The sequence below is a fragment of the Rana temporaria genome, chromosome 4 (genome assembly GCF_905171775.1).
Source record: "Rana temporaria chromosome 4, aRanTem1.1, whole genome shotgun sequence".
In the NCBI taxonomy this organism is placed as follows: Eukaryota; Metazoa; Chordata; class Amphibia; order Anura; family Ranidae; genus Rana; species Rana temporaria.
Genome location: NC_053492.1, coordinates 246439524 through 246461912, shown reverse-complemented (window position 1 = coordinate 246461912; position 22389 = coordinate 246439524). Strand labels below are relative to the sequence as shown.

Below are 22389 nucleotides of genomic sequence, written 5' to 3'. Positions count from 1 at the left end.
GACTCCAGTGGCAACCTGTATATCTCTGATGAACTCCATGCCCAGGAGAGTTAAGGCAGTGCTGGAAAATAATGATGGCCACACACAATATTATCACTTTGGGCCAAATTTGGACATTTTTACTTAGGGGTGTACTCACTTTTGTTGCCAGCAGTTTACTGTGTGAGTTATTTTGAGGGGAACAGCAAATTTACAGTTGTGTGAAAAAGTATTTGCCCCTTCCTGATTTTTTTTTTTTTTTTTTGCATATTTCTCACACTTTAATGATTCAGATCATCAAACTAATTTTAATATTACACAAAGATAACCTGAGTAAATCCCTAGATGCAGTTTTTAAATTATTATTTAATTTATTAAGGGAAAAAAGCTGTTCAAACCTGCCTGGCCCACATGTGAAAAACGAATTGCCCCCTGCCATGCTGAATCTTAACCACAATTTTTTGGAAAGCTGAGTTAAATTTCACTTGCCACACCCAGGCCTGATCACTGCCAGACCTGTTGTATCAAGAAATCACATAAATAGAAGAACACATCACAAAAAAACACATATCATGCCACAATCTAAAACAATTCAAGAAAAGATTAGAAACAAATGAATGTACATATATTGGTCTAGGAAGTGTTTCAAAGCCATTTCTAAGGCTTTGGAACTCCAGAGAACCACAGGGAGAGCCATTATCCACAAATGGAGATAACTTTTAACAGTGGTGAACCTTTCCAGGAGTTGCCGTCCTACAAAATTACTCCAAGAGCATGACGACGACTCATCCAGGAGGTCATAAAAGAACCCAGAACAACATCTAAAGAACTGCAGGCTTAACTTGTTAACTGTAGCTCCCCAGTTCCGGCAGCACTCTTGCAGCCCCAGAGACTGGGCAAAAATGGCATCCGTGGGAGAGTTGCAAGGCCAAAGTCACTGCTGACCAAAAATAACACAAAGGCTCATCTCATATTTACCAAAAAAACATCTTGATTATCCCCAAGACTTTTAGGCAAATATTCTGTGGATTGATGAGACAAAAATTAAACTTTTTGGAAGGTGTACGTCCCGTTACATCTGACATAAAACTAATACAGCATTTCATAACAAGAACATCATACCAACAGTCAGACATGGTGGTGGTAGCAAGATGGTCTGAGGCTGCTTTAAAGCTTCGGGACCTGAACGACTTACAATAAATGATGGAACCATGAATTCTGAGCTCTGCAGAAAATTCTAAAGGAGAATTTCCAGCTATCAGTTTGTGACCTCAAGCTTGGGTTATAAAGCAGGACAATGATCCGAAACACAACAGCAAGTCCACCTCCAAATGGTTCAAACAAAGCAAAATGTAGGTTTTGAGTGGCCTAGTCAAAGCCCAGACTTAAATCCAATTGAGATGCTGTATCATGACCTTACACAGGCTGCTCATTCTGGGAAAACCCTCCAATGTGGCTGAATTAAAACAATTCTGCAAAGAAGAGTGGGCCAAAATTGCTCCACAGCAATGTGAAAGACTCATTGCCAGTTATCGCAAATGCTTGATTGCAATTACAGAGTTACATAGTTAGTCAGGTTAAAAAAAGACCATCTAGTTCAACCATAAAAATAAAAAATAATATCACACAATCCCATATACCCAATTCTATACCCACAGATGATCCAGAGGAATGCAAAAAAAAAACCCAGCAAAGCATGATCCAATTAGTTACAGCAGAGGAACAAATTTGTTCCTGCCCCCCCCCCCCCCATCAGATTTTCCCTGGATCAACTTTACCTATAAATATCAGTACCCAGTTATATTATGTACATTTAGGAAAGAGGTCAGGCCTTTCTTTAAGTAATCTACTGAACTGGCCAGAACCACCTCTGGAGGGAGTCTATTTCACATTTTCACAGCTCTTACTGTGAAGAAACCTTTCCATATTTGGAGATGAAATCTCTTTTCCTCTAGGCATAAAGTGTGCCCCCTTGTCCTCTGTGTTGACTGTAAAGTGAATAACTCATCACCAAGTTCACTATATGGACCCCTTATATATTTGTACATGTTGATCATATCTCCTCTTCTCTAGAGTGAATAGATTCATTTCCTCAATGCCTCTTATTAGTTTGGTTGCCCTTCTCTGCACTTTTTCCAGTTCCCCGATATCCTTTTAAAGAAAGGGTGGCACAAACAGTTATTAGGTTTAGGGGCAATTACTTTTTCACATAAAGTCAAGCAGGTTTGGACAGCTGTTTTGCCTTTATAAATGAAACCAGCTTTTAAAAACTGCATTTTGTGTTTACTCTGGTTACATTTGTGTAATAATAATTTTTTGGATGATCTGAGTCATTTAAGTGTTACAAATATGCAAAAAAAAAAATCAAAAAGGGGCAAATACTTTTTCACACAACTGTACAATGTTATACAGATGTCTTCAGTGTTGTCACATGAAAAGATATAATAACATATTTACAAAAATGTGAGGGGTATACTCACTTTTGTGAGATATTGTATATATAACTTTTATTTTTATTTTATTTTTTAAACCTAACTTTCATAGTTTCTTGCTTCCCAGGGCTATGTTGATGGGCTTTTGTTCACTTTAGATTATTTTCCAAAAAAATGTCTTTGGAAACTCAAAAGCAGCTTGAAGCAAGTGAATTGCAGAGGGAAGTCAAATAAAACTGTCAATGATTTCTGAATAATCTAATCTCAGCATTTTAAAAGCAAGCTGCATTTGCCTATTGAGTCCAAAGCCCACTGACACAGGCTCTAAAGGTCCAGAAAGAGTCTGTGTCCTGGAACCACCAACAAGGAATGCCCATTAACAGGCTTTTTGTGATACAGTGTATTCATTTATGTTTTTTACATTTCATATCTAAAAAGGGCCTTAAAGCTATGTTTCTTTCCACAGTGATGTCATGAGCTTAGGAATTTCATTGGTCGGCCACCAAAAGAAGATTATGAGCAGTATTCAGACTATGAGAGCACAAATGTTACACCTTCATGGAACAGGGATACAGGTGTGATAGAAAGCCCTCCCTAAAAAGGGAGGAAGGACTATGAGATAACAGCACTGGCCTTCACTATACAATAACTGCTGCTAGAATATGCTCAGTTTACTGAGCCTTCTGTACTACAGTTTCTGCAGTAGATGAAAACCAACTAGATCCTCAAGCACCTACAGACTTGAACTCCTAAGTGCCACCGGACCTTACCTGAGTGAGAAATTGGATCAAAACTATGTGGCAAGGAAAACAGCAGTAATAACAAAGTACTACCTGATCAAAAACAACAAAATAGAGCTCTTTAACCTCCTTTTTGCCCAATGAACTTTTTTCAAATGTACTGTACATAAATAATTTTGAAAAAGAATATATTTGTTGGACAAAATCTCAAGATTGTTGGTAAATACGGCAAACTATTTTCCTTAAGCTGTGTTTTATGATATAACCTTATTTTTTAATGTGTTATTCTCCTTAGATTTTCTTTTGAGGGTAAATATGTTTAATTGCACACAGATTAGGAGACTTTGGCATGATTACAAGTTATATTTTGAATGCTGTTATTTAGGCATCTTAGATATCTATGTAGATGTTGGTAAATCATCAGCTGGTGAGTAAAATCTGCAGGTTAATAACTGTTTATTTTTAGATATTTTCTAAAGACTTGCTGAATACAAAGCAATAATGGCACTCAGTGCGGCCATGGCACCTTTGATACAGCGTACACAGTGAAAACATTATGTGATTTATAAATTGCTAAATTGAGAGTTATTTAATTCTCTGAGAAACAGGGTCTCCTAAAATACGTACAAGAAACAGTACTGTAAAGTATCAAGCCTTCCCTATGCGAATGTCAATTTTAATAAAAAAAAGACTATTGTGATAAAGTCACTGTCTAAACCTTTCACTGCCTGCGATAACTGCAAGGTGACTGAGAAATCAGCTTTTTTTTTTTCTTTTCTTTTTACAACAATTTGAAATAGCCAAATTATATTTTGTACAAGATCTTGTAAAATGCAATTCCTATTTGATTGTATGGTTTTAGATTTTGTATTTATATATCAGGGTGAAAAGGGTAGCTCTTATGTTTTAAAGAGTTTGACATGTTAAAACACCCACTCTTTAGGACTGGTTAACTAAATTAGTCATTTTCAGTGTAGACTGTGTTTTTTTTTTTTTTTTCAAATATCTAATCAGGTTCAGGAAGTGTCCAACCTTTTTAAACTCCCACAAGCCTGGTTGGGTATTTAAAGTAAACACGGACTGAAGCAATATGCACTACTATAGTAAACCAGCCCTCACTGCATCACATTAAATAGGTTAGTACCTTTGTTTTTTAAGTAGGTAACTATCAGACGAGAACAGTTTTCGTCTTTTTTTTCTGTCTACCAGAAGCAATAATGAATTGTGTCTTTCTAAATATTCCCTCTGTGCATAACTTTAGAGTAAGAGATATATTTGTAAAATATGTTAGATGGTGGATGACCCATCATGTAGAATCCTGTCCTTCCGAAAAGATTTGGGTTGCTTAAAGAAAGATCCCAGGGATCAGAAATTGGTCTTCTTTGATTATGTGGGCATCCACAGAAATTGTAAATGTTTCAGTGTAAAGTGTGTAAATTTTATTTATACTGTCTTGTTTTGTACACACATTTCTCTGTAGTGAGCTCTGAATATGTTGAAATGCACTATATTTTTCTATTTTACTTGCAGAGGATCACAAAAACAGGTATTTCAATGCTACATTATGTATTTTACCATATAGGACCAAAGATGGCTGCAGAAAACACAAACAGATTATCTCTTCTACTTCTGTTACTTTACACTCATTCAGATCTCTGTACATTGTTATTTTATGACATTTTATTTATTTGATTGTTAGGAAAAAAAGATCATTTCTAAGATGTTTCCTTAAAAAGAAAATACTAAATCGCATTTACAATATTTCCATTTCATAGACACTTCCATTTGTAATCTTTGTAATAGACTGTAAATATATTTTTGGAAGTATGATGTGGTCTGTTGAAGGATTATTTCTGTTTCTTTTTATGGGACCACCCAGGAACAGCTTTTTATTTGGAAATCAAGTGTGATAGTATGAAATGGTTCTGCCCAGCTGGATCAGTATTTCAAGAAAGGCAAGCTGTGACAGTGCCCAAAAGTCATTTTACAGACTCTTGACAATATCAACAGAAATAATGGGATACAACATATTTTTATAGTATGGGTAAAATGCCCTCAGCAAGTTTAATAGAAATGGGCAGTAAGCTACTTAGGTACAGATAATACTGCATTACATAACATTACATGGCCAACAATACAATCAGTCAACTATGTAAAACATAAAAAAGAAATATATTATACAGTAGGTAAACACTTATTTTTACATTTGTCAAATTATAACATTTTTAAATGAATATACTGTGCAGTGTTTTATATATTCTATCTATTTGTTGTTTTAATGGCTACACATTCTTTTAAGTTTGGTAAATCTAATTTTGCATGTTAATATATTTTATCACAGACAGCAGACAGAGCTTGATTCTGATATTCAGAATCTGATTTTGCTGCTAAATCTGCAGAGAGATTTTACTCATATGCTAGGATAATCCTAAGGTAGACCATCACGGTACTCATTTATATCCTGCAACCACAGACAGTGCTGACAGGGAAATTGGCAATTGTCTTCTCCCGGTGAGATGGTGGGTTGGCGGCTGAAGATGCCCCTACTGGGAGAAGACAGTAATTATCGCTAGCGGCTATAGCAGCCGCTAGTGATAATGCAAGAGAATCCGGCAGGCTGGTTGCACCCGAGTTGATCAATCGATCACCTTGGTACAGTCAGCCTGCCCATTAATGGTTTGAAACTCGGCCGGTTCAGCAGGAACGAGCCATGTATAGCTGACCTATGTAACCTGGGTAATTTGATCGCCTGCTATTGGCAACAAACACAGCTTAAAGTGTCAGAGGAGCAAGGTATCCCTCTGGGTCTTTTGTTACACTGGAGCAGTCAAATAGTGAGCACGCACCATTTCTAATAGGAAAACCCAGAATACTTTGCAATCCAAATGTCAATAATGCTCCATGTAATAGTTCTTTATTTGTAAAACAGCAATTTTTTACAATTTATACATTAATATAGAAGATCAGTTTATACATTTTGAAACATTTCAAAATAATTAATAAACAGGTTTGACTAAAATAATTATAGTTTCCTTTAAAATTCAATGAAGTTTAAAAGAAAAAAATCAGCAATAATGCACAGATATCTATTTTATATCCATTGACTTAATACTCTTTTTCTGTCCTGAGCAATTTCTTTGTTTTGGAGATTCATTGGTTTCATGCAAGTAGAGAGGCATTTGTTTAAAAAAAAAAATATATGTAATATTTTATTGTAATAAAAAAAGAAGATAGATAAAAATATATATTTCAGCATTTTTTCTCAGTGCTGCTTTCATGTATTGGGATAACTCCAGACACTTATGCCAAAAAGTACCTGTCTAGATATTATGAGTATAAGAATGTTACATAAGCATGCGCTTAAAAGTAAACCCATCACTTTAGATAATTAGGGTGACAGGTTATATCTTCATAAAACAGCTCCCCTCTTGCTAAAACTTACTTTTACTGAGCTGCCTGCAGTGCCAGGGGTGGGAGAAGGAGGCAGGACGAAGGTATAGTAATAGCAAGAGGAAAGAGTAGGCTATAGATAAAACTTGTCACTATGGGTTGATTTACTAAAACTGGAAAGTGCAAAATCTGGTGCAGCTGTGCATGGTAGCCAATCAGCTTCTAACTTCAGCTTGTTCAATTAAGCTTTGACAGAAAAAAAATGGAAGCTGATTTCTGGTATCTGTGCAAACTGCACTCTCCGGTTTTAGTAAATCAACCCCTATGTTCTCAATGGACACAATGATAGACCCACCATAATTACATTATTATAGAAAAACCCAAATATGAAGGCCCCAAAGAAGGAATTTTTACTCTATATTTTTTCACCATGACATTTGTGGTATAAATCATTGAGATAGCATGAAAAGATCAAGAATGATTTATATTGATAGCTGTATAATAAATGACACCATTTTTGTTGGTTTGTGATGAAAACAAAACAGGGTGAACATATTATTTAGAATTTTTTAAAACCAATTTATGGAAAAGAACAATTCCCCTAATGTAATCTTTGCAGCAACAGATAATTTATAATTATGACCTACAGTGCATCCTGTATTCACAGCGCTTCACTTTTTTTCACATTTTCTTATGTTACAGCCTTATTCCAAAATCAATTAAATTCATTATTTTTCTCGAAATTCTACAAACAATAACCCATAATGACGTGAAAGAAGTTTGTTTGAAATCTTTGCAAATTTATTAAAAATAAAAAACACAAAATCACATGTACATGAGTATTCACAGCCTTTGCCATGACACTCAAAATTGAGCTCAGGTGCATCCTGTTTCCACTGATCATCCTTGAGAGGTTTCTACAACTTGATTGGAGTCTACCTGTGGTAAATTCAGTTGATTAAACATGATTTGGAAATGCACACCTGTCTATATAAGATCCCAATTCATGTCAGAGCACAAACCAAGCCATGAAGTCCAAGTAATTGCCTGTAGACCTACGAGACACGATTGTATAGAGGCACAGGTATGGCAAAGGGTACAGAAAAACTTCTGCAGCATTAAAGGTCCCAATGAGCACAGTGGCCTCCATCTTCCGTAAATGGAAGAAGTTTGGAACTACCAGGACTCTTACTAGAGCAGGCTGCCTGGCAAAACTGAGCGATCAGGGGAGAAGGGCCTTAGTCATGGAGGTGACCAAGAACCCGATGATCACTTTGAAAGAGCTCCAGCATTTCTCTGTGGAGACAGGAGAATCTTCTGGGAGAACAACCATCTCTGCAGCACTTCACCAATCAGGCCTGTATGGTAGAGTGGCCAAACAGAAGCCACTCCTCAGTAAAAGGCACATGATAGCCCACCTGGAGTTTACCAAAAGGCACCTGAAGGACTCTCAGATCATGAGAAACACAATTTTTTGGTCTGATGAAACAAAGATTCAACTCTTTGGCCTAAATGGCAAGCATCATGTCTGGAGGAAACCAGACACTGCTCATTAGCTGGCCAATACCACCCATAGAGTGATGAAGCATGGTTGTGACAGCATCATGCTGTGGGGATGTTATTCAGCGGAAGGTACTGGGAGACTGGTCAGGATTAAGGGAAAGATAAATACACCAATGTACAGAGACATCCTTGATGAAAACCTGCTCCAAAGCGCTCTGGACCTCAGACTGGGGCTAAGGTTCATCTTCCAACAAGATAACAACCCTAAACACACGGCCAAGATAACAATGGAGTGGCTGCAGGACAACTCTGTGAATGTCCTTGAGTGGCCCAGCCAGAGCTCAGACTTGAACCCCATTGAACATCTCTGGAGAGATCTTAAAATGGATGTGCACCGACGCTCCCCATTCAACCCGATGGAGCTTGAGAGATCCTGTAAAGAAGAATGGGAGAACTTGCCCAAAAATAGGCATACCAAGCTTGAAGCGTCATACTCAAAAAGACTTGAGGCTTTATTTTTAATAAATTTGCAAAGATTTAAAACAAACTTCTTTCAGGTTGTAATTATGGTATATTGTTTGTAGAATTTGGAGGAAAATAATGAATGTAATCCATTTTGGAATAAGGCTGTAACATAACAACACGTGGAAAAAGTGAAGCGCTGTAAATACTTTCTGAAAGCACTGTATTGGTATTATACTGTTATTACTACTATTATCAATATTAACAGCAAGTATTAAATCATTATTATAGTGATCAATTGCTTCAGCTGGAGGCAAAACAATGCCATCAGGTAGATACCTTCACATCTTGCATCAGTGTGCTACAGGGTGCCCATATGCAGTGATCATTGACATAATCAGATAACAAATTTCAAATGCAAATACCACACTTAGAATCAACTCCAGACTTTTTACCTGCCTAACTGATGAAGAAATAATAAAGAAGTAGCCCACACCTGGCCATGAAACAGCTTTTGATTCAATTGTCCAATTACTTTTGGTCCCTTGAAAAAAGGGGATAACTTTTTTTAAGAGCTAAAATTCCAAACTCTTTCTCCGATTTGGATGTACATACCCTCAAATTAAACCAGAGTGTGCACTTTCAGCCCATATCATATATACTATATCCTAGCCCATTATATAACTATAGCTTGAATATGTTTGTTTGAAAACCTGAAAAAATCTAAAATTGTGCCTGTATCCAAATATATATGGACCTAACTGTATATATATATATATATATATATATATATATATATATATATATATATATATATATATATATATATATATATATATATATTAATGACTAAGATGTATAGACATCAAACTTCACCCAATAGCCCCCCCCCCCCCCAGGGATTGCAAAAAGAATGGTTGTGTCCCTTATTACAAGAATATGAACAGGGAAAGTACTGACCAGCACATTTTGCAACATTCCCATTAAAGCCAGGTTTGTCAAGCCAAATTAAAAACATCAGGGGGGAAAGTGCTTCATGAAACATTATGGTTAAGAACTTTAAACTTAACTCTTATAAGCCATTGTAATGATACGTCTGTTCATATCCATATTTTATGTTTTCCACTTCATAGGTGAACACTTTACAAATATAAATTAAAAAAAAAAAAAAAAATATATATATATATATATATATATATATATATATATATATATATATATTTCACATTTCTTTCTCAGTAAGTTAGTAAACATTTGTTTTTTGTGAGACACATCTAACTACAGTGCTGAAGTGCATCTTGTGATGCTTGCAAGCACGTGTTTTTCATCAAATCGATCCCTGTGACCCTGTGAAGCCACTTAATGCCTATGCCCAGGCTGTATTTAGGACATTGATTATGCTTCCCTCCTAGCCTTTAAACCCTCATCTCTTTGCAACTGTCAAACACCAGACCCTCAGTGGGCAGTAGAAACCCTGGTATTTGACAGGTGGATGACAAAATGTGGGCTTAGCGCTATGAGAGGATATGGCTTTCTTTCTAATTAGTGATCACTAATTAGTGTTTATTTATAGGTTTATGTTAAAGACTATACGTATTTTATATAATGTATACAGAATATGTGGTGGTGGAGCAGCGGAGTAAAAGAGGGCTTACTGTAGTGGCATGTTACCAAAATACAGCAGAGGCAACACAGATCACTTGCCATTGTGTGCATCTCTAGTTCCTATATCCTTTTTTGGATAATTTAGTCACCTAGACAAAAGTTTGAGGGTGAAATTCTAAAGAAAAATAAGCTGCTAATTTATCTAGTGAATGTTTATTTTGCAAATGGAATGTTCATTGAGTTTAGAAAATAAGATTTATCTGTGGTCTCTTCAACCATTAATGTGCTAGGAAAAATCCTGAAAGTGAACACAAATTCACTTTTTTAGTGTCATTCCCTTTGCCAAGGGAACATTCCTTTTGCTAAGTAATACAAAAATAATATTACTTAATCAACCCCAGCGAATTACTGTTAAATCACAAAAGCTTATTTTTTTCCACAGAATGAGCCATATTTTCAGGCCATATATATTTTTTTTTTTTATGAAAGGTTGAACCTGATGGTGCTGATGAAGTAGCATCAGGTCTTTTAACTGATCATTTTAATTTTACTTGACCACCAAATATTTGTTACAACAGAGTTACAGACAAAATATTTTTTTAATTTCTCTGTAACCTAGTATAGGCTTACTGACTTGGGGTACTCCCCTAAGCTCTCAAAAAGTAATATTCTAAAAAGAAAAAATATTAATGAGCAAGCCTATCTGAACACTCATACTGAGTGTCAATTATTTAGAACAATGCATTTTTTGTGTCAAAAGGCATGCATTTACACTGCCAACTTAATAATCATACTGAAATATCAAATCAAACAATGCATCAGTAGGACCATTTTCAGTAGAAAAATCAATCAATGCACCTATACTTATTTGATTTCCTAATAACTATATGCAAATTAAAGAACATACATGAAAGACAATAGACAGAAATTTAAAAAATGTCTTTGAAAATATTTGCCATTTTAACACAAATCTTAAAAATGTATATTGTGCTTCTGTACAACTTGAGTTTTTTTTTTTTTTTTATGAAAATGGGAAACACATTTGCTAGAAGGAAGACAAATCAAATAGATTACTTGCTTACAGACTCACGCTGACAATGAAAGTAAGACTGTCTCACTAAGGACAAATCATTAATCGCTTGTGTTAAAATACAGGGAATCAATAAAACCTCTTTTGAATTAAACTGAGAAAAATTGGTCTTCAGAAGCTCTCAACAACTGTCATGATTCTACTAAGGAAGAGACATGGCAAAATGAACTCAATAATTTCATCAATATGGAACAGAACAACAATCAAAATTTTCATAAAAGGTCAACACCTGCTTCTTACCGAAACCCAGCAGATTTGCATCCACCACAAGTAATTCTCTGTAGAATTTGCTTTGCAGTTGAGGACTTTGCCTTCTGAATACATCATCGGTCTGAGCCAATATTTATGCCATGGGGATTTGTGCAGCAAGGTAGACCTATAATATAAATATTGCATTGGCAATGCATTCCTTTGTTATACTTTGATTGCAATCAGAAGTACTTCATGCAAGGCTGTGCAGAAAGTTACTAGTGAAATCAGAATACAAAAGTAACTGTTAACTTTTATTCATTGAAATAAATATGTATGAGGACAGTGTTGTCATGGAGATGTGATTGAGGCGTCCATTTAAATAAAAGCAGCACTTTGAATTTAAGGAACGTTGTGGGTTTGTTAAAAATGTCAAGCTATTTCCAAGCACATGCTAAATGAAAGGTTTGTATACCCAGCCATCTACGAAGAATGACATATGCCAGTTAAGTTTCAGACTTATTTCAGACTATCAGCAATAAAGTTAGGCATTGTTCATCTATATGCATTGCTCCCTTTCATTGTGTGATTAGGAAAAAAAGTTTTAATTACACTTAAGACTTTCAAGTTTGTACAGAAATTTACAATATTTCTGTTCTCTTATGAAGCATTTAATTCTTCCTGCTTATGTTTAAGAGCTTCAAAGACATGCGCTGTGCCAACACTATAAAAAGCAATGGAGGTGATTTACTACCATAAAGTGAATCTGTTCTAATATATGCAGCTAAACAATTTGCTGCACTTAAGTAAATCCTTGACACTGAATGAAGTGACACCAATTGTTATAGGTGATTATTATTATTTAAAAGGGTACTCCATTGGGAAGAGCAACAATGTGTCATAAATATTTTAATGTCTTGTTTTAGTTTTTGGACATACATTGCAAGCAACATTAATGTTCCATACATTTTTAAACATTTTGCAGGCACTAAAGCTTTTTTGCATTCAAATCTTGCTTCACACTATTCTAAACAAAATCTTTCTGCTTAGAACACTGCAGTTAAATGCAGCACTAAATATGTTCTCTTCTGTAATTACCTCAGCTGTGGAGAGATGATCTGAAACCCCTAAGGTCTCATTCACACGGGTGTACTTAAGCATACTCCTGTACAAGCTTTGTGTTTGCTCACCCAGGGATGCACAGAAACTGCAGGTACACAGTTGCTCACAATTTAGCAGTCATGTGGGTGTGGGTACACAGCCCACATTCGGCACAATGTGTTTGGGGCTGTGCACCTGCACCCACACATCTGTTAAATTAGGAGTAGCGCCTGTGTTTGTGCAGCCGCTGTGTCCCCAATGACATGAATGGTACTACCTGCACAAGGATGCACAGGACACCTGTGTATGCCCTTGTGGGCAAACACAGCCCTTGTAAAGGAGTACGCCTAAGTTAGGGTTGCCACCTCATCCCTTTAAAACAGAACACATATGAATTACACAGGTTATGTGGCTGATTAAGGTGGTAATTGAACTCAAGTGGAGCCTTATCTAAATAAAATTAGCCTCAGAACCTGTGTAATTCATATGTGTTCTGTTTTAAAGGGATGAGGTGGCAACCCTAGCCTAAGTGCATCCATGTGAATGAGACCTAACCATTCATGTGCAACACTACAACATGCATTTCATAGAGGAGAAGCAAGTGCTTATATCCTGATTTAAAGTGCAGCTAAACTCAAGAATGAAAAGCAAAAATGTAATATGTTTTCATGCTTTTCTTTATTATTCTCTTATGTATCCGTTCAATAACACTTCTTGTCCTAGGTTGACAACATACTGTACATGTGGCAAACACAAACCCTGCTGGAAAAAGGGTATCTAGCCCACCAGGCAATTTCATGTGGCCATTGCACCCAGGGCTTTTTTTTGCAGACAGAACATGGGGTAACGAGTTCTGTCACGCAGGTGTACTTAAGCATACTCCTGTACAAGCTTTGTGTTTGCTCACCCAGCGATGCACAGAAACTGCAGGTACACAGTTGCTCACAATTTAGCAGCCATGCGGGTGTGGGTGCACAGCCCACATTCGGCACAATGTGTTTGGGGCTGTGCACCTGCACCCACACAGCTGTTAAATTGAGAGTAGCGCCTGTGTTTGTGCAGCCGCTGTGTCCCCAATGACATGAATGGTACTACCTGCACAAGGATGCACAGGACACCTGTGTATGCCCGTGTGGGCAAACACAGCCCTTGTAAAGGAGTACCCTTAAGTACATCCATGTGAATGAGACCTAACCATTCATGTGCAACGCTACAACATACATTCCATAGAAGAGAAGCAAGTGCTTATATCCTGATTTAAAGTGCAGCTAAACTCAAGAATGAAAAGCAAAAATGTAATATGTTTTCATGCTTTTCTTTATTTTTCTCTTATGTATTCGTTCAATAACACTTCTTGTCCTAGGTTGACAACATACTGTAAATGTGGCAAACACAAACCCTGCAGGAAAGAGTCTATCCCACCAGGCAATTTCATGTGGCCATTGCACCCAGGGCTTTTTCTTGCAGACAGAACATGGGGTAACGAGTTCTGTCACCTTCGGCTCTCACCCTCCACTCCTCGCTTCCCACTGTCACTTCTGTGTTTACAATGACAGCTTTCCTTTCAGTGGCTCTGCCCTGCACTCATGGGGATAAGGGAGATGCATGTGCAGTGTTGAATTGGGCATCACATGGTAAGCTGCACTGTGATCCCCATCTTTGCCTGGATGCACAGATGCCAAACAATGATCTCCCTGTAAGTGACCGAGAGAGAGGCAGAGCTGCATACACTGTTGGGAGATACTAGAGCCAGTTTGGTTAGGTGAGATGTGAGGAGGCATTTGAGGGGGAGAGATGAGGGCTGTGGATGGAGGTGGGGGATGGGGGAGAGTGGTGTAGAGGTTAGAGCTGAGGAAGGGTAGAAGCAAGATGTGGACAGCCTGTGAAAATGAGATGAACCCTGAACACTGTGCATAACACACCCCTATACCCTGCAATCTGTATGCACTCCTCAACACTTCACTCTGTACATAGAACATCCCCAAACTCCTCAAATAACTTGTATTTATTGCCCCTTTAGGATCCTCCCACTGTGCAATTTGGTCACACCCACCATTTAATGACCAGACCTGAAGGGCCTGGTATGGATATTTGCGGGGAACCCTACGTATTTTTTTTTATGGCGGGGTTCCCCTTAATATCCATTCCAGACCTGAAGGACCTGGTAATTTAATTTGGGGGAACCCCCACACATTTTTTTTCTTTGTGAATGAATCATCTCTGTAATTGCCAGAGCCGACAATTCATTAGAGCCACAAAGCCGGTTTTAAATGCCTTTTTTTCTTTCAGAAATGACACTTTGTGCAGGGACAGTTCTATGTACAGGAAACATGCGCTTTTTCACATGCTGACTTTACACCCCCCCCCCATGTACGAAATTTAAAGTAATATTACACTTTTATTGTTTCACTTTTAGCATTATTAAATTCACTGCTCCTGAAAAAACGGCCGTTTTTAAAACTTTTTTTGCATTGATGCATGTTTCCTGGGACAGGACCCAGGTCCCCAAACACTTTTTAGGACAATAACTTGCATATTAGCCTTTAAAATTAACACTTTAGATTTCAAATGTTCGAGTCCCATAGACTTTAACGGGGTTCTAAAGTTCACACGAACATTTGGTGTGTTCGCAATTTCTGATGCGAACCGAACAGGGGGGTGTTCGGCTCATCCTTAGTCTTCAATCTTCTTATAGCCTAGGCCATCTTTATGTAGAGCAACAATTATTTTTTTCGGATCCTCAGAAAGGTCTTTGCCATGAGGTGACATGTTGAACCTCCGGTGACCAGTATACGAGAGTGATAACACCAAATTTAACATACCTCGTAACACTAATGAGTCACATGATACTGGAGAGGGAGAATTGACACTGTTATACAAGCTATACACTCACTACTAACAAAGTGTAAAAAAATATAATAGAATATTTACAAAAATGTGAGGGGTGTACTCATTTTTATGAGATAATATATATATATATATATATATATATATATATATATATACACATACATATGTGTGTATATATATATATATATATATATATATACACATACATATGTGTGTATATATATATATATATATACATACATATGTGTGTACAACTGACTAAAAAACAAGCCAATATCAAAATTCTTCTAAAAAGGCACTGTGTGCTATTTATAAAGATTCATCGCACATTTGTCACATATTCATACTGTACATTAAGACTCAATATTTTTTAACATCCATCATGTTATAAATGTGGTGAATGTAGCCAGTAAATTGTGTGTTCTATAAATATTAATATATAATATTAATATAGTAATTCTGGTCAAATGTGGTACGCTAGCTATCAGGAATATAGTCCTGTATTGTATTGGTTATAGTGCAAAAAAAAGTATAAACAAGCACACACAAAAAAATGTGGGCTGTTTCTTAAAAGCAGCCAGCAGGTTGCCATTACCTAATTCTGATTTCTGAATATAGGTTCAATCATACTGTCCACTAGGGATGAGCTTTATGTTTGGGTCGAACATAAGTTCGACTCGAACATTGGCTGTTCGCCCATTCACCGAATAGCAAATAATTTAAGGTGCAAAAAATAAAACAATAAAAGTGAAACATTCCTAAACCACTTAAGCCCTGGACCAAAATGCAGGTAAAAGACCAGGCCCCTTTTTGCGATTCGGCACTGCGTCGCTTTAACTGACAATTGCGCGATCATGCGACGTGGCTCCCAAACAAAATTGGCATCTTTTTTTCCCACAAATAGAGCTATCTTTTGGTGGTAATTGATCACCTCTGTGGTTTTTATTTTTTGCGCTATAAACAAAAATAGAGCGACAATTCTGAAACAAATTCAATATTTTTTACTTTTTTCTATAATAAATATCCCCCAAAAATATATAAATGTTTTTTTTCCTCAGTTTAGGCTGATACATATTCTTCTACCTATTTTTGCTAAAAAAATCGCAACAAGCGTTTATCGGTTGGTTGCGCAAAATTTATAGCGTTTACAAAATAGGGGATAGTTTTATTGCATTTTTATAAAATTTTTTTTTTTTACTACTAATGGCGATCAGCGATTTTTTTCATGACTGCGACATTATGGTGGACACTTCGGACAATTTTGACACATTTTTGGGACCATTGTCATTTTTACAGCAAAAAATGCATTTAAAATGCATTGTTTATTGTGGAAATGACAGTTGCAGTTTGGGAGTTAACCACAGGGGGCGCTGAAGGAGTTATGTTTCACCTAGTGTGTGTTTTACAACTGTGGGGGGGTTTGGCTGTAGGTGTGATGTCATCGATTGTGTCTCCCTATAAAGGGGATGACACGATCGATGCAGCCGCCACAGTGAAGCGCCGGGAAGCCGTGTTTACACGCGGCTCTCCCGGTTCTTCAGCTCCGAGGACCGATCGCAGGACTCCATCGGCGATCGGGTCAGCAGGTCCCGGAGCTTCGGACCAGGTCGCATGTTTCCCATGTTTATAACAGTATCTGCACAAAATTACATTTCTAAAGGAAAAAAATTCATGGGCTAGTACAGAGGTATTGAATAAGGAGACCAAACAACAATTTGATACAACATTTTTATTTAACTTTGGTAAAATTGGCCACGGTGTCATCCATAAAATGTGGGGGCGGGGTTACAAAAATTTTCTCAATAAATAAATTAAATTACAAAAGGCCAAATTGGCTAAACTTAAAACTTTAAAATCAAATTAATTTCTGTCCATCCAGCAAAAGCTGGACGACTACTCCCCCCATACAGACGACCCCATGACTTATTATGACAAACTGACAGGTAAGGGTGGGCGGGCGGGCGATGCTGCTTGTCAGGAGATGTGACTGAGCAAATCGCCTCAGCCTCTCCCTTATATAGGCTCGTCCAGTGCGGGTTTTACCTCACGCGAACGGACCTATCAGAGAAGGGGGCTGCCGCAGCTGACCAATCAGAGGCTGTTACTACCCCAGAGCGCGGCAGCCCACTTCTCCCTCTGCTCTATCCCATGCAGGCTCAGCATACTGCCGTAGCCTCACATGGGCTAGTACAGAGGTATTGAATAAGGAGACCAAACAACAATTTGATACAACATTTTTATTTAACTTTGGTAAAATTGGCCACGGTGTCATCCATAAAATGTGGGGGCGGGGTTACAAAAATGTTCTCAATAAATAAATTAAATTACAAAAGGCCAAATTGGCTAAACTTAAAACTTTAAAATCAAATTAATTTCTGTCCATCCAGCAAAAGCTGGACGACTACTCCCCACCGGCCGGGGCCAACCGCGAAGCTGTTGGCCGAGGCCCCCCCACCACCGTGGCTGATTCGATCATGGACTGGATACCCATATTAAAAATGTCCAGGCCAATGCCTGACAGATGAATTTGGTCAACCCGAAACAACCCAGGCAAAAAACCCTCTAACTCGGAATGACGAAAGGAAGAGCCACCAATTGAAGGCATAAAACTATGAATCGTCCTATTTAGCCGTCTGCGGATTCTATCCACGTAGAAAAGGGTGCCGTGCGGCGACCATAACAGCCTGGGAACCATCTCAGAATATACTAACACTGAACCTGGGAACATTTGAGTTATGGAATAGAGATCCCTTTTCATTTCACATAACAAGTCCCATGTGTTGAATTTACCCAAGTCATTAGCCCCCACGTGGATAACTATCACTTGGGGTTGAGGCCAGACAGAAGACAAATAAGCTAGGTGGTCTTTTAAATTGCGCCACCGCATACCTCTAACACCTGACCATAAAATTAAAAATAAATCAGGATCAAGCCCCAGGTTAGCAGAGTATGATCTGGATCCGGAGTGCTTGTAAGCCCAGAACACGTAGGAGTGACCTATGACCCAAGCGATATTCCTGGATAAATCTGAAAGAGAATCATAAAGTTAGAAGACTGGGACGAACATATAACTTATATCTATTGCTGCCCCACCTGCCCACTTTTTTAACCTTACTCTCTGAAAAACCTATAGAATCAGCTGTGGTGGCAGCGCCAATTCGGAAAGAATGGGAAGAAAATTGGTACCCAGATAAATTCAAGCGCTTCAAACAGGAGGCCAAAACAGCTGAGAACTGGTACCTAGTTAGAGAGGACAAGTCTTCATGAATAAAAAAGGAATCGTTACTCAATGGTCTGACCAAAAGATAATTACGAACATGAAACACGGGACAGATAGCCTCATTAGGACCAACCTGAGAGGACTTTGATCTGGACAAAAACAGACGGACAGAACCGACGTCAAACTGAACATGAGAAAAACGGAGAAATGAAAAAGCGTTTCTATTTGCTGCAGTAAACTCACCTAACCGAAGGGCTCCAAAGAATGCTATAGAGAAAGCAGCCTTAAAAAGCAAAGATTCGAAATTGGATGAGCAGACATCTTGAAGGATCTGAAGAAGATCGATCAAAATGGGGATAGATATGGGACGCCTATTATCTAAAGAGGGCCTAGACTTTTTGAGGCCCTTCAAAACCTGGGTGACCTGAAAGAAAGAGGTAAGAGCAGGAAGGCCTGCAAACTTAAGGAAAAAAGAAACTCCAGCCAATATTTTACCTATGGAAGCCGGGGACAGATTAGACTGAATGAGAAAGGACAAAAAGACAAAGCCACGTAAGAAGACACATCTAGTGGATCCAAACCCAATGGTTGACAGAAAGAGCACCATTTGTGCCATGAAAGCCTATAATCCCTCCAGGTGTTTTCCGCTACTGAAGCCTTGAGATTCCGGAATATTATTCCCAAATTAAGCCCCAGAGGAAGTCTGGGCAAGGGGTGCCATGTTGATCCGCTGATGGCGCCAACTCTCGGAATCTCTTGAACTGTGAACGAGATAAAGAATCTGCTATGTTATTTTCTTTACCTGCAATATGCTCAGCTCTCAACCATATATTACAGTTCATACAATGAAGTACAAGGAAACGCAATAACCTCAGAACGGGATCAGACTTAGAGGACAGAGTATTGATGGCAAAAAAGACACCTTTATTATCCGTATGAACTAAGATTCTACGATTCCTAAAGATGTCTTCCCACACAACCACCGACACAATCACTGGAAAGAGCTCCAACAAAACTAGATTTTGAAGTATCTCCTTCTGGAGCCAATCAGGGTGCCAGGACTGGGCGCACCAGCGCCCATCCAAGAAAGCCCCGAACCCAGCAGAGCCAGCTGCATCGGTGAAGAATTCCAACTGAGAACTATTAATAAAGTCCATTTGCCAGGCCGAGGAACCATTAAACTCATTTAAAAAAGCATCCCAAATTCTTAGATCATCCTTGATGCTTTTTGAAATTCGGAAATGAGCGTAAGGGTTCACCATACCTTTTATGGCTAACGAGAACCTGCGCGAAAATACCCTCGCCATAGGGATGACTCTGGCTGCAAAAGCAAAAAGACCCAGCAAAGATTGTGCCTCCTTTAAGCACACCTTCTTACTGACAAGAAAGGTTGCAATCATAGACTTCATTTTATGTATCTTCTGTTGTGGCAATCTGAATTCCATTCGTTCGGAGTCAACCGTGATCCCCAAAAATTCAATAACTGTCGTGGGAAAAACTGTTTTCTCCTGGGCCAGAGGCACGCCAAAGTCATGACAAACGTCAAAGAAAACCTGTAAAGCTTCCATACACACTGATGACCCCCGGGGACCTAAAAACAAGAAGTCATCTAGATAATGTAGGATAAGGCCTTGAGGGATAACGACTGACACGACCCAATGTAAGAAGGAGGAAAAAGCCTCGAAATAAAAGCATGACATAGAAAACCCCATTGGCATGCATTTATCAAAATAATATTTATTCAAAAATTGAAAACCCAAAGAATTGAAGCCTTGTGGATGCTCGGGAAGAAGGCGGAAAGCCGACTTAATATCAGCCTTTGCTAGCACAGCCCCTTGCCCTGCTTGCCTCAAAAGACACAAAGCCTCATCAAATGAGGCGTAGCAGACTGGAGCCTCCACAGAGGCAACTTCGTCATTGAGTGACGAATGCGGTGGGTAAGATAGGTGGTGGATCAGTCTGAACGCACCCAGCTCTTTCTTGGGTACGATGCCCAAAGGGGACAACCGGAAATTAGAGAATGGCGGGTCATTAAAGGAGCCAGCCACCCTACCCTCAGACAATTCTTTGCAAATTTTCTCAAGCACTAAGTTAGAGTGCATGGATACCGATAGTAAATTTTTAACTGGTGTACACCCTGAACCAGTAAAGGATGGCACTAAGAAACCATTGGCAAAACCTTCAGTTAGCAGAGCCGCCATCCTGTGGTCTGGATAGCGCTCGAGCCATGGGCGCATTCTTGCCAGGCTCACCGGAGTCGGGGCCTTTCCCATGTGTGTCCTTGGGTCCTGAATGAGAGGAACTAGCGGCAGCTTTACGAAAACATCTGCTCGCCGCGTGAGTACCGCCACAATAAGAACACTCATGTTTGTATCTACAATTCAATAAGAATTTACATTGACCCTCATTGAATGCAAAGCATACACCCTTCCTGACTGGACTCTGACCATTTGAAGCGGGGCGAGGGGTGAACTGGGGCCTAGGTGGCAGCATAAGGTTTAACCATAAACCAACGTCCTTAGCCCCCCAATGCAGCGATGGGTGCACAGCTAGTTTTTGACGGAAATTCTCGTCATATGAGAACCATGCGGAGCCGCCAAAGTGGCGAAAGGCCTCCGCAATAATATCCAGGTGTTGGAATAAACCTGAGCACTTCCCCGGGAAGCGTTCTCCCATAACTGCTGAATAGATACAGAACGCTTGCAGCCAGTTTTGAAATGTCTTAGGAACCGCTCTCCTCCTATCTTCCTCTGTTCTTTCGCTGGACTGCCTGTCAGATTTAGCCAAAAACTCCTTAGAAGCAGGGAGAAGTGATAATATATCGAGATATTCACCCCTCCAAATTTTTTCTTTGACTGACTTAGACAGATGAAAACCCAGCGGGGATAAACTGCAAGGGAGGGGTTCCTTAAAGGAAGACTCGCTGACCATAGCAGCCGAGGATCTGAGGGGTAAAGTATTATTAACAGCAGGACACCTCACACTCGATCTGACAGTAACATCCTTATTTAGCAGAGAGGGATGACCAGCCTCATGCCACACCACACCAACCTCCTCCATATCAATAGCATTATCGCTATTTCCAGCACCAGTCTCCTGTGCACTCTGACTTACTGTGCATGCCTGAGTACTCAGACTCTCACCTGGTTGCACATACATATTTACATTTTGTGAGGTAAAATCCGCATCATGTATACCTTTGAACTGCTGCACAATGACAGACAAAGATTCAATTAGACTAGAAAATGCAGATAACTGGTTAACATTACTGAAAACAACTTCAGGTAAAACATGCTCACCCAAGTCCCCAGGAGGGGGGGAAGAGGCAGCGCTGCTCCCTTGCTGGCAAGAAGCACCTCTTGTTGCAGCTCCCTCAGCTTGAGGAGCTAAATTATTGGTCTTACATTTCTTTTTTCTTCCAGGCTGTTTCCTGGGGGCGCCCACGCTCATCTCTGGTACTGCAGCTGGGCTGACAGATAAAACAGAGCCACTCTCCTCAGACAGGCAACGCTTCAGCCACTCTTCACCTCCCCTGCTCTCCGCCTTCTCTAGGAGTCTACATAAGAGCTCCTCACGGCTGTCCTGCACAGCGCGCTTCATCCTGAGAGAGAGGGAGAGGCGGGCGATGCTGCTTGTCAGGAGATGTGACTGAGCAAATCGCCTCAGCCTCTCCCTTATATAGGCTCGTCCAGTGCGGGTTTTACCTCACGCGAACGGACCTATCAGAGAAGGGGGCTGCCGCAGCTGACCAATCAGAGGCTGTTACTACCCCAGAGCGCGGCAGCCCACTTCTCCCTCTGCTCTATCCCATGCAGGCTCAGCATACTG

The 22389-nt window shown here is 39.1% G+C and overlaps 1 protein-coding gene across 9 annotated transcripts in view; it reads left to right on the top strand.

Moving 5' to 3' along the window:
• EPHA7 (EPH receptor A7) overlaps positions 1-4978 on the top strand; it is a 269519-nt gene extending 264541 nt beyond the window's left edge. For all 9 annotated transcript variants that reach the window (XM_040350116.1, XM_040350113.1, XM_040350111.1 and 6 more), the window contains one exon: positions 2878-4978. In XM_040350116.1, the coding sequence (XP_040206050.1) occupies positions 2878-2992 (115 nt within the window). In that variant the 3' untranslated portion in view covers positions 2993-4978. The remainder of the gene's footprint in view (positions 1-2877) is intronic.
• Positions 4979-22389: the final 17411 nt, after the last annotated feature.